The sequence below is a fragment of the Amia ocellicauda genome, chromosome 15 (genome assembly GCF_036373705.1).
Source record: "Amia ocellicauda isolate fAmiCal2 chromosome 15, fAmiCal2.hap1, whole genome shotgun sequence".
In the NCBI taxonomy this organism is placed as follows: Eukaryota; Metazoa; Chordata; class Actinopteri; order Amiiformes; family Amiidae; genus Amia; species Amia ocellicauda.
The window spans coordinates 5,498,505-5,512,388 of record NC_089864.1 but is presented as its reverse complement, the minus strand read 5'-3'; the positions used below and the strand labels follow the sequence as shown (position 1 = coordinate 5,512,388).

Genomic DNA, 13,884 nt, shown 5'->3' with positions numbered 1-13,884 from the left:
TCATCCAATAGGAGCTCTCTCATCCAGAGGTCGAGTTTGGGATCCTACAAAACTGCTGCATGACCCAAATAAAGGCTTTGGCCATCTTTGAGCCCTCACTTTAAATACAATACTTATAGAAGAAGCTGTAAACAATCTTGTCTGTTCTCTGTCCTCTAATCCACACCCAGAAGTTGTCCGGTTCGTCCCATACCTGTTAACGGGTGTTGCTGGTAATCGGCTACATCGGCATTTAAGGAGCCCTCTGTCACTGAAAACACAAAACAAAACTTTAACGCTTTGCAAATCCATCTCCCCGCCTCCGTCCTTGTTGTTCAAGACGGCAGCCCATCCATGTGAAGTATTTATAGAAGCTCATTACACAATCAGTAGGAATTAAAACGTTCCCCGTCTTAATCGACAGTGAAAGAAAACCACACCATCGGCCACCTGGGCAGTCAGTACAAGTACGACTCAAAACACAGCTTAAAAAAACACGTGTCACATCTGTCGCTCGGGCAAAATACAGAACCTTACAGGAGAGATCCTTGGGGGTACAACATGCCGCTAACAGGCTGTAGTCGTCCATGTACTGCTCAGCTTCCGAATACACGGAGTCCAGCGTCCTGTAACAAAAGATCTGCATTTTAACCCTCTCGTGGGGAAGGGATCTATGACAAAGTCCCTAAAGACCTCGATCCAAGGCAGATTCGAAGCTTATTCCAGAACCATCTCTATCAGGATCTGCGAAGTGACCCGTCCGCACAACGTCAAGGGCGTTCACAGGTCCTTTGGGTGACTTTGATTAAAGTGTCTCTCACACACCTAGGACTGCAACCACTGCCCTTGAAGCTGGAGAGACTGTAACCTTGCAGGGGGATGACTAGAAATACTACAAACAACAGAAAGAGCAGAAGAAAGGGTGGATGGGGACGGGGGACGGGGACAGACCGCACGTTCGTGCTTTCAACTCACTGCTTCAGCTCCTGTAGGTCGCGGCTGTCCTCTGGCAACACTTTAATCCCCCTGCCGTAGGACGTCCCCCCGTGAAGGTGAAATCCCAGGTGATGCTCATCCGAAGTCTGTTCCTTCGCGTGGAGGTTGTACAGCCGCAGATATGTCCCTGGCTGCAGAGGAGGCGAACGGCATGAGCTTTTTAAATCATACATCACGTCAGAATTGAAAGAAAAATAAAAGCCTTTTGAGCTGGCGTTCTTGTGTTTTGTTATCAATCCATCGCCTCTTCAGAGACTGGGCCCTACTTCATGTTAGGAGAACTTGTTGCGCATAAATACAGAAAGGCCTCCGCTATATTAATCTTACCCCCGTGTAGATGCAGCTGCTTGGAAGGCAATTATAAGACAGTAAAAACAGAATTGGGCTCTTGGCTGGACCGGCTAATAAAAACCACACGCGGAGGAGACATTTAATGAGCCGCAGTCTGTCGCTCTGGACGGCACAGAGTCGGAGGCAGATGCCCATGCGGTCCGTGTCCCAAGTTCCTCCCGGAGGTATTCAGTCAGTGTCAGGCTGGCCAGGGACGGTCGCTGACCGCGAGTGTGCGGTCGTCCAGCGATGCCCTCCAACCAACGTTCGGCCCGTTAAAAATAATGACAAGACCTTTGTTTCATTCCAAATAAAAACAAAAAATACACAAACACACAGCAGCTGCTTCTGTATCTAATTATTTAGTCATTCATTGTTTTCTTGCTCAAAACAATCACCAAGGAAATGACAAATTGAAAGCCTCTGTATGGTAACTTAATTATTTCCTTCTGATGTTTTGCTATTCTACGTTTGGAAAATGCAATTTGTCAAACAAAGAAATGGTTACGGCTGCACAATGTGAGCGGAATACATTTGTGTGCACTAGAAAAAAAAATACAAACAACCTTCTGATAAACAACTTTCATAACAACTGCATATTATTACTGTGGCTCCCTGGCAATGCGCAGTGCTGTGTTGTGAGACAGTCCCATCGAGGGCCAATAGATGGCGATGTGGTATTAAGGGACGAAGGGAAAAAAACACCAGATAAGAGCATGTGGTGGAACTAAAACTCTAGTGTACAAATGACAGGAACAGAAATATGAAGGGGGAGGCTTGTATCACGAGAAGGAGACACAACCTCTACTCCTTCTTCTCCTCCCCGAACAGAGTCCCAGCTCTTTATTCCTCCTGGATCTGCAGTCAAACATCATGTGGCTGACATTTCACCGTCACATCCCAGACACGGCATCCCTGGGGCCCCGGACGACAACACAGAGACGTCTCTTGTGATACTCTGAACCCCCACCCCCCACCGTGACTCAAAATCCTGCACCGTCAGTCAGAAATGCAGCCAATATATATACGTACAGTACTGTGTACAGTTCTGGGCTCCACACTTCAAGAAAGATATCGCTGCTCTAGAGGCAGTTCAGAGGAGAGCAACCAGACTTATTCCAGGTCTGAAGGGAATGTCCTACTGAGAGACTGAGGAACTGAACCTTCTCACCTTGGAACAGAGGAGACTACATGGGGACTTGATCCAAGTCTACAAAATCATGAAAGGCATCGACCACATCAAACCAGAGGAGCTTTTCCAGATCAGCAGGGACACACGCACCCGGGGACACAAATGGAAATTGGGCTTCAAGGCATTCAAGATGGAAAACAGGAGACACTTCTTCACACAGAGAGGCGTCACAATCTGAACAAACTCCCCAGTGATGTGGCTGAAGCGACAATTTGGGAACATTTAAAAATAGACTGGATAGGATCCTTGGATCACTTAGATATTAATGGACAGCAAACCAGCACGATGGGGCGAATGACTTCCTCTCTAAAAATTATAAGCATTCATCACCACATTCAAGCGTAATTGGAAAGTACAATGACTTCAAAACAGAAACAGCTTGAGAATGAGAGAGAGAAAGAGAGAGAGAGAGAGAAAAAGAGAGAGAGAGAGAGAGAGAGAGAGTGTGCTCACCTGGGAAGAGCAGGCATCTCTATGTTCGAAGTCTCATAAATGAGATGCTTTAAACGTACGGCAAAGTGGAGGGCAGTGAGATGTCACAGTTGATTAACCACCTAGGGTACACTGTGGGTAGAAAAACGATCTAATCTGACATCTGTTTGGATAATGAAAAACCGTCCAGGGCACACATAACACAACAGTACAGTACAGAGGGAAAATCTGCACACCCTCAGATGTTTGTGATGTTCAAAGCTGTTTCTATTACGATAGAATCATACTTTCCAATTAACTCTGAATATAGTGATTGTTTATTAACTGTATGTCAATACCACCTGTAATCACGGGAGTTTAACAGTGTTTACTATCGCTTCTCAAGATCAAAACCTTTGAATCTACACTCGGGTCTGGGATTGTTGTTGCTACAGTCCGGTAAGCCAATGGCGTTTCTTCTATATATACGGATGTGGATATTTGTTTAGCCCACCCTCTTCAGACATTGATTTCCCACAGTAGCTAATTATGACAATTAGCTTCATAAATCTTTAATATGGACTATAATACTCTAAATTGCTATCCATTTGTCTTGCAAAGATGCGAGGCAATAGCCTATTTGAAGTAGGTGCTGTACAAACCTTTTTGTGACACAAGAATGAGGTGTAGTCGTCCTTTTGTGGCAACATATTTTAGCTGAGCTTAATCTACCGAGAACAACAACAACAGAATGCTCGGAGCATAATATTGAACCCTGAAATGCTTCAATAAAATAAAAATCCCACACTAAGGTACCTAATTTGGTCAAATAAACATCCGGCAACAGTTATTAAAAATGACAGTTTTTGCAAACGCTCTCCTCGGCGAACAGTCTGAAGAGTGAAAGCGCATCTGTTCACTTAACCTCATTTGTCGCCGTTCACTGCGCCTACAGAAAACCAAGTCGAACAACTCCGGCGGAGAAGGAGGCTCTCGTCTCAAACTTCATGAAACCTGACAGACTGTACGCGCTCCGAAGCGGAGGGCTGGGATTTCACAGCTGTCGGGAAAACACGCTCCCTGTATCGGGCTGAGCGTGTCTTTCAGGCTTTCTGCTCTCGACGCTCCTGCGCTTTGAGGCTTTTCCTGCTCGTTTAATAGAAAGACGAATACTAATTTATATTTGTCAAGAGTCTACTGGCTCTCTCTTCGAAATGCGTTAATATCGAACCCCTCCTTGGGTGGACATAAACCCTGAACTGAATCACACACTGAAATCACGTCACCGCAGCCACCAGAGATAGATATTAATGTCTTACAAGCTGGCTGCAGAACTGACCAAATGAAGAACATCGATCTGGTAGAACACCTCTGTGATGAACTTTGATTGATTTGATTCAGAGCTGTGAAAACAGGAACCCCAAGTCCGTCTACTGTCCCATCCAGGGTGGGTCTGTGGATCATTAGGGCTTCCCATCCTGTACTTCCAAATTCACATAGTCTCTCACAGAAAGACAGGACAGGAAGTCTCTGTCTTTTGATGACACCGCCATGTTTCTGGAGGGATTGTTCCTTGTTCGGCAGGGTAATCTATTCACCGTAGTCAAGCGTGATGCCTACGCACACCGAAGCTCCTTCTCTGTCCTGCTACGAGACTGAAATACAGATCAGATTATAATGGGGTGTTCTGATGACGCAGGTTCGTTCTCTTAGTGATGAGGGTGAAGGTAGTTATTAGAAAACACTAGGGGAGATTTGAAGCTACAGTAGAGCGTAACAGTTTCAACAAAACCCACCGTCTGGAGGGGAAATACAGTCAAGCACAGATACAGCTAAGCACAGATACAGCTAATAAAACCCGCGGGGAATACAAAATGTCGGTTAAAAGGACAGGCTTGCGTCTGATGTTTATTCGAGGAGCTCGCCAGGCGTTCCCGAGTTACAGTAACGGCTCTTCGCGGTGACCTTTCCCCGTCTCCTCCGAAGGGTTCACTCTGACTCGAGTCTATCTATGAAATCAATGACTCTACAAGACTATTGAAAAACGCTCTTATGAATTATGAATACTGTTCAGGTGTTAAGACTTAGGATAAAATCTCCTCTTATCTGCTGTGTGACCTTCTTAAAGAACTGAGGAGGGAGAAAAAGTGGGCCAAATGTGCCACTTGCTCAGATAACTACAGAGCAGGAAGGAGGCATTTTTTGATTAAAAAGATTACACATTTTTTTTTTTCTTTTTTAAGGTACCTTGTGTCAACAGTAGCTGATAAGGGGAATGTGAGGAGTTATCGTTGTCATCTAAGGCTGCTTCACAAACAGGTAAATAAATAAATAAATAAAGCAAATTCTGTGGAAGTCGCTTTAAGATAAAAGCGCCCAACACTGGCCATCGCTCGTCCGCTTGAGGATATCGATATCGACTGGAAGCGCTGTCGATTTCCTTACACGATAATACGGTCAACATTTCTCTTGATTATGTTATTATTTTTATATTGTGTTAATAAGGATGGAGAGGGACCAAAAAAAAGCTTAAATATGATGAAGAGGAAAATCGAGGAACTAGACGTGACAATTTTTCTAAAAGACGGTAATTGTGACGCAAAATTACAATTTCTGTTTGGGAATCTTTATTTGTTTATATATTTAACGTTATCATTAATTGATTAATCACAGCTGTGTTCTCCACTGTGGAGTGTGTGTTCACAGCGATCACCACCGTGTTTTATTTGTTCCCATATGGCACACAAAATGTTATTAATTTGATGGCAAAATCTGAATTTCAGATTAAGCATCTTCTGAAGTATCGCTATGACTTCGGCCTGACACTTATTTAATTCAGAGTCAGATGTTTACCACCTTGCTGACACATATGAATGCATAATGTAATTATTCACTTGCCTAGTACAACTTATCTGTATCCCACATAATAGCACAGCCATTTATTTCCTCATCTTGTTACTTTAAGTCAACAGATGTTTGAAAGCCAAAAAGCACTGTTTTGCATTTGAATAATAAATAATAATAATCATCATCATAATAGTGTTTATGAGTGATTTTTACCATCTACTCATCCGTAATGCAATACACCCTTCTGCCTCAAACTGAAACTCAAATCTGTATCAAAACCCTCATGTTTTTATGATAATGAAAAGCACTTTTGAGTATTTTCTTTTTTTCTTCTCTGCACAGAATATTGGCAGACAAAGATATATTTTTGAACCAACAGCCTTTAATAGCTAATTCTGTATTGAAGGATGAATATGTATTTAATCCTTTAATCAAACTGCAGTGAGTGTGCAGTCTTTAAAATAAAGCTCTTGTCACACAGTCTGGATGTTTCATAATGAGTCCGAGAACTCTACCAACATTGTTTTAAGTTATAGACTAATTTCCCGAATTAATAGCCACTAATGAGATGTGTTACTTAAACTGTACATCACAGATACTTGAACAGCGTATAGAAAGAACTGCAGACATTGTCTCCTACTAAAGGTGTCTTTTGTTTGTATGTTTGTTTGGCTCTTTCCTTACAAATCCTGTGTGTAAAAGAGTCCCAAAAGAAAGAAATATCAGGAATATATGATTATGTCTGTTGTGTGAATACATTATTATAAAAGCTGTCTAACCACCTTAAAAAATCATTTGTAAAAAAGAAAACCTGGGTAACTATGCTTTCCAGCTCATTTGATCACAGATAATTATTGTGTCAGACAATGTAGTTATTAAATTATACATTTATTTGAAGTCTTGATTTTAAGGGACTGGGATTCTCTGCTTAATTAAGTCGCACATTAATTGAATAAAAGGACGATTCCATGTAAGATATCTGAAGCGTTTTAAGCAGGTGAAGCTCAGTGTAAACGCAGCACAACATATAGGTCAGAAATCACATCAAGGCAGTGTAGGCGACTACTGGAACACAAACAGACAAATGCTCTGCCGCACAATACGCACAACTCGTTGGTTCCTCCGAGATGTAGTGCATGGTTATAAGATGACCACAGCTACATAATTAATAATAATAAATACAGTTAAAACATCTGCTCTCAGATCGCAGCCAACATCTGAGCCGCATCAGCTTTCACCGCAGAATTAAAAAGCAATTTCAAAATCACCGCTCTGAGAACAAATAAACAAATAAAATAAAAACGGGTTCATCTCGCATCCAGGATACTCACAGGGAAATGTGTTATTTATTTCATCCACGATTTCCCAGTGAAGCTACTGTTGCTACACATTAGCAATTAATATGTACTCTCATGCCCCTCTCGAGTGCATCTGTAAGAAGACCGATAACATCTCCCGCAATGAACTGCTTCGTTAGCATGTAAATGAGACTCCCGTCCCACTCGTGTACCGGTTGTTTGCTTTCGAATCTCATCCGGCAGAGAGAAGATTTTAACCCCAGATGCTTCTGTGCTTGGGATCTTCTAGGTGAAACCTCTCTAAGATGGAAAAATTATGTTTAGGCCCGAGAACAAGAGCGGCCTGCGCCGATAGGATCTCTCATCCCATTAACTGCACAATCTCAAAGCGCTGCACAATAACTGCAGGGCAAACTCACAACAGTTATTCAATCAGATATGATTTTACTAAACTGAAAGTTGAGAAATGAGAGGAGGCCATTCGACCCATCATGCTCGTTTGGTGTCCATTAATAACTAAGTGATCAAGGATCCTATCCAGTCTGTTTTTGAATGTTCCCAAATTGTCTCTTCAGCCACATCGCTGGGGAGTTTGTTCAGATTGTGACGCCTCTCTGTGTGAAGAAGTGTCTCCTGTTTTCTGTCTTGAATGCCTTGAAGCCCAATTTCCATTTGTGTCCCCGGGTGCGTGTGTCCCTGCTGATCTGGAAAAGCTCCTCTGGGTTGATGTGGTCGATGCCTTTCATGATTTTGAAGACTTGGATCAAGTCCCCACGTAGTCTCCTCTGTTCCAGGGTGAAAAGGTTCAGTTCCTCAGTCTCTCAGTAGGACTTTCCCTTCAGACCTGGAATAAGTCTGGTTGCTCTCCTCTGAACTTCCTCTAGAGCAGCGATATCTTTCTTCAAGTGTGGAGCCCAGAACTGCACACAGTATCCAGATGAGCTCTAACTAGTGCATTGTACAGTCTGAACATCACTGCCCTTGTTCTCAATTCTACACTTTTGACAATATACCCTAACATTGTGTTTGCCTTTTTTATTGCTTCCCCACATTGTTTGGATAGAGAAAGTGAGGAGTCCACATAGACTCCTAGGTCTTTCTCATGCGTTACAAGTTCTATTCCTCCCATAGTGTAATTATAGTGGACATTTGTGGTCATTCGGACACGGCTGGTAAACTAAACGGCCATGCTTGGTCTCAAGACATGGAGTTAAATGTTTAATCTCAATCGTGTCCTCCTTTTAAAACCATGAAGAGCATCCTAAACACAACGGCAAAGAAGGAAACCCCTCGAGAGGCCCTCTCATCACCTCATCCACAATGTGTCCAGCCAAGCGGTTCTGCCTGAAGCGACAACCGCTGTAGTGCAGGTCTGTGTCCTCGGCCTGCAGACAACCACAAGGGCAACCGCAAAGGCAGGGCTGCTTTCTGGAGAAACTCTTTACAGAAACTAAAATGTCATTCCATCATCACCATCAGCCCGTATCAATCCACTGCTGGATGAAGGCTACCAGAGATGTTTCCCCTTGCTTTGATCTACTTCTCATTCCACGTCAGGCCTGCGAAGTTTATAATTTTATCTTCACATCTTATTCTAGGTCATTTATATCTATATTTAAAATAAATGTTGCAAAAGATACTTTTTTAATCTATTTATTTATGTAAAAACGTTCCTGTCTGTCTATAAGCCTATGGATTAACATAAACACATACTGTTCGTGATGAAAGACGCCATGCTGACAGGAAAGGTGTACAGCATCTGGTCTGATAGGTAAAAGGCATCCTAATTTAATGGAGCCGTAGTGGAATGTAGGCTGTTCTGACAACAACATTTTGCATATCATGTAAATTTAAAGAATTGTCTCTTATTGACTGTACCCTCACTGGAGAGAGAACAACTTTGGGTTTCTTACAACAGTGAAAACTATGATAAGAGGTTCCTATAAAGACATTTCTATAAAGGCATCGACCACATCTAACCAGAGGAGCTTTTCCAGATCAGCAAGGACACACGCACCTGGGGACACAAATGGAAATTGGGCTTCAAGGCATTCAGGACGAAAAACAGGAGACACTTCTTCACACAGAGAGGCGTCACAATCTGAACAAACTCCCCAGTGATGTGGCTGAAGAGACAATTTAGGATCATTCAAAAACAGACTGGATAGGATCCTTGGATCACTTAGTTATTAATGGACACCAAACGAGCACGATGTGGTGAATGGCCTCCTCTCCTTTGGACACTTTCTGATGTTCTTACATGGTGGTGAGAGGGAACACAGTGGTTTGTGGGAAATCTCGTTAAGCAGACACATGACCAGGGACATGTTACATTTAAAAAAAGTATATAAGAGAAATAAACAAGTGGCCTGACAAAAGCCATTGAAGAACGAACTTAAAACCAATTCAAATACACTTATAGTTACACTAAAGTTGTGTTTGTTTTTGAAGGAGTAAAGTGCCCCTGAAGTCGGAGTACGGTGCCCCAAGAGGCATCCAGCAGAGTGTGAAATATCTGATCAGACTGGCTTTGGAAGCTATTGATCTAATCCGAGTCCCAGTGTGAAGGGGAACAGCTTTCGTAACCTCTCTCCTGTCAGCCTGTCCGTGCGGGAGGAAAATCCCCGTTTCATAAGTTCTCACACCATCGCTGTCAGCAGTGCTTCTTGATGGCATGTGAGAAAATATTTCATCATCTAATTTTTTCAAGGATTGTTGCTGTTTGGACACTTCTGCCACAGAGCCATTCGGCGGAAACCACTGAACCCTGACTGTGTGTTCATGTGGAAACGATATGAAGCAGTTCCCCAGAAAGCCTACCCTGCCAGTAACCAATCTATAATAGATTGGGTGTACGTCTTACATGAAGTAAAATATGACGCTATCTCAGACAGTTGTCACACGTGTAATAGTTTATCTGCAGAGAGACAAATGCCGCAATCGCATGATGAATGAATGAGTGATAAATGGAGCATCAGTCACCGGGTGGCATATTGCTGAAGTCAACAGGGCGCTCCTGCTCACAGTGGTGCAGGTGAACGGCTTCAATGTGTCAGATACTCAGGGGAGGGGAGGCAGAACATGTCATCTCAATCAATGCATCAGGGCAACTCTGGCTCTCAATGGACTGCTGGGAAAGCTCTCCAAAGGGCAATAGACTCAAATTCAAACCATAGATTTCCAATACAAACAGTATTTAATATGCACAACATTGAATAAAGTAATTTCGGATTGAAGGTACAACTGGTAAACGCACACATTCATAGAGACACAATTCACACACACACCTACAGTACAATATCCTTTAATAAAGATATGTAGATTTTATTTACTAAAGAATAAAATCTGCCATTGCTGTCACAGTCCTAAATATGCCTCTGTAGAAATAACGCAGGGGTTTCAGACTCTAGTCCTGGGGGGCCCGCATTGTCTGCTGGTTTTTGGAGCCCCGAATTACTTAATTAATGTAATTTACGTTCATATTTCATTTGAATAGCTGAATAGCTGATAGCTGAACCCACAGAACATTCTAGAGTCTGGAGAGAAGCGTTCAATTAATCCAGTTAATTGTTTAATTAGACCAATTAAGGAGCTGAGAGCTGGGCTGGAACAAAAGGACTGAAGTCTGACACCCTCAATCTAATGTATTATCGATATCATCTAAAATCGGATCGAAAAGTCCCATTTTCTGCCAAAGTTAAGAAACGCAGCCTAGGGTCCGCACTCAAATCTGGGCCACACTCTCCGTCTCTGGGAATCCAATTATAATGGCGCTGCTCAGGATCACAGCCGGGATAACGATGCCTGGTGAACAGAGGGCTATTCCAGCCCAGGCAAGGCAGTATATTCCTTTAATAATGGAGCCCCAGAGCCCAGTGCTCAGAGACTCTCATTTGGGGGCCTTTAATCTGTTATGCCTCTGTTACTAATATTAGTTTATCATCAGCTGTATGACAGGACTGTTTGTGCACAAGAACATGCCCCGTGGCACAACACCGAATATCCCACACCGACGTATTGTGCATCGAGTCCTGCTTGTTAGCTTGTTTTCACTTCAGATCTATTCTATGTCTCCAATACATGTAACAAACAATGTAACATTAAACCAGCTTAAGAGAGAAAATGGGGTTAAGTGCAAGATTGGTGTAATTTAATTAGCCTGGCATTCGTTATGAATGTGTTAACTGTTCTGTCTCTGTCTTCAGATATTTCTCTCTCTATATCTTATTATTTCCATACTCTGGCTGTCGGCTAACAATTGTACAATCTGTAATTGTCATCTGAGCATTTATTTTGCTTCCTTTGTGGGATTTACACGAGACACGCGGACTATGAAAGTCCAGAATCAGTCACAGCTGGAGAGAGAAGCACATCGCTGGAGGTCACCTCGTAAATTAGGTGCCAAGAATACATATTTAAAAAGAGGAACAAAGAAAAAAAAAACTGATTCCCAGCTCAGTTTAGCTCATAAACGAAAAAAGAAACATCTTTTCCCTCAGAAACAGGAGAGTAAGCAAGAGAGAAGGAGAAACGTGAAATCTCATAAATCATTTAGACCACAGTCAAGAACAGTGTTCAGAGCAAGATGTCACCCTGGTCTCCTCACAGTATATTACCAGAAATTGTACTGCCGTTATGGGGATAAAACAGTATAACAGAAGCGTCCTGAACACATCATCGCCAAGAGTGTTCTGCGTTCTGGGTCTTAGTGGCCACAATGAAGACATCTGGACAGTGGAAAGCGGGATTTTTGATCTCAGACACACTTATCATATACTTTAAATACACCAATCAATCACCCAACGCAGGCTTTTCTGCCACAGCTGGAGCCGCACAAACATGTGGGAGGTAAAGGTGTGCCTTGAGACTGAAGAGAACATAAGAACAGAGGAAAGTGTCCAATCGAGAGGAGGCCATTCAACCCATTGTGCTCGTTTGGTGTCCATTAAAAACTAAGTGATCCAAGGATCCTATCCAGTCTGTTTTTGAATGTTCCCAAATTGTCTCTTCAGCCACATCGCTGGGGAGTTTGTTCAGATTGTGACGCCTCTCTGTGTGAAGAAGCGTCTCCTGTTTTCTGTCTTGAATGCCTTGAAGCCCAATTTCCATTTGTGTCCCCGGGTGCGTGTGTCCCTGCTGATCTGGAAAAGCTCCTCTGGGTTGATGTGGTCGATGCCTTTCATGATTTTGAAGACTTGGATCAAGTCCCCACGTAGTCTCCTCTGTTCCAGGGTGAAAAGGTTCAGTTCCTCAGTCTCTCAGTAGGACATTCCCTTCAGACCTGGAATAAGTCTGGTTGCTCTCCTCTGAACTGCCTCTAGAGCAGTGATATCTTTCTTGAAGTGTGGAGCCCAGAACTGTCCACAGTATCCAGATGAGGTCTAACTAGTGCATTGTACAGTCTGAACATCACTGCCCTTGTTCTTTTGACAATATACCCTAGCATTGTGTTTGCCTTTTTTATTGCTTCCCCACATTGTTTGGATGGAGAAAGTGAGGAGTCCACATAGACTCCTAAGTCTTTCTCATGCGTTACTTCATCTAGTTCTATTCCTCCCATAGTATAATTATAGTGGACATTTTTATTACCTGCATGTATTACCTTCCACTTGTCCACATTGAATTTCATTTGCCAGGTGTCGGCCCATAACTGAATATTATCTAAGTCCCTTTGAATAGCCTGTGCTGCCGAGATTGTATCTGCCGAGCCACAAATCTGCAAATGTGTCAAGTTTGCTAACTATCCCAGAGTCCAGATCATTAATATAGATTAGAAACAGCAAAGGCCCTAATACTGATCCCTGTGAGAGGATTCCTAGGAAATACAAAAACTGCAGACTAGGAATTAATCTAATTAATTACTGTTAACCTGCACCCAATTAATGCATTGCTGATTAAATTAACAGATAAATAAATACTGATACATACATTAATAAAACTCAGGAGGTTGCCATGTGCAGTGTTTTTAAAAAACAAGTAACTCAATAGCAGTGCTTTATTATATATTAAAAATAATGCAGTCAACAACTCCCTTCAGATATTTTTTTTATACGTTTAAATAATTGAAAGCAAGTTTATCAATTTATTTATTTTTTGCAAAGTCAGAATCCTAGAAATGCCGCAGCCGAACAGGCACAGATCTGTTACCCAGCGCCGCACTGGGGCTGTAGCTCCGCGTTATCGGCACTTTTCTTGGAGAGCTACTGAAAGGCATTACTGTTTCATAGGCAATTTTAATTCCAAATCTTTCGGAGGAGAGGAACGCATTTGTCTTTCTAACAAACACTTTTGAAGCAGCTGAATTAATTCCATGCAGGGAAAAGCTCTCGTATGTAGGAGCTGGAGGCTGAGCTGCCCGTCCCCGATTCTGTGGAAGCTTATTAAGCCTGACCTCCCTGGAGAGGGTTAAAGTACGCACGGAGGAGAGCTCGAACCCCGAGATCAGTCTTGTAATTAAACCGCGCTGAGGAACCTGGGAGTGTACAAAGGTAATAGACGAGAGATCTGAGTTTTTGCAAAGCATGCTGGTCCTGTTGGAACTTCACCTTCTTTAACGTGGTACCTTGTAGAGCAAGACGCACAGCACTCACTGAATCCTCTTGGCTTGGAAATAAACCCTCTGATCGTTTGTCTCGTTGAGATGACAGCTAATAAGGTAATAAGTAAAGCGTGTCAATAAATACCTGCTCGGTAAATAAAGACCTGCTTCAGACAGAAGAGACATCCTGGCCAATGGTAGCTTTCATGAAACAAAACGTCGATGACAACAGGGAAATATGAGATTTGCCTGAGGCACTGAAAACACAACGGTGGAGCTGCGAGTTAGTGCTC

General features: G+C 42.7%; 1 protein-coding gene across 1 annotated transcript in view; it reads right to left on the bottom strand.

The window, feature by feature from the left end:
- The window catches only part of pot1 (protection of telomeres 1 homolog), a 55,038-nt gene that overhangs the window by 3,818 nt on the left and 37,336 nt on the right, over positions 1 to 13,884 (bottom strand). Inside the window, exons 11-13 of the mRNA XM_066724277.1 lie at positions 955 to 1,106; positions 517 to 605; positions 194 to 250 (exon numbers count right to left, since the gene is read on the bottom strand). Of these exons, the coding sequence (XP_066580374.1) occupies positions 194 to 250; positions 517 to 605; positions 955 to 1,106 (298 nt within the window). The remainder of the gene's footprint in view (positions 1 to 193; positions 251 to 516; positions 606 to 954; positions 1,107 to 13,884) is intronic.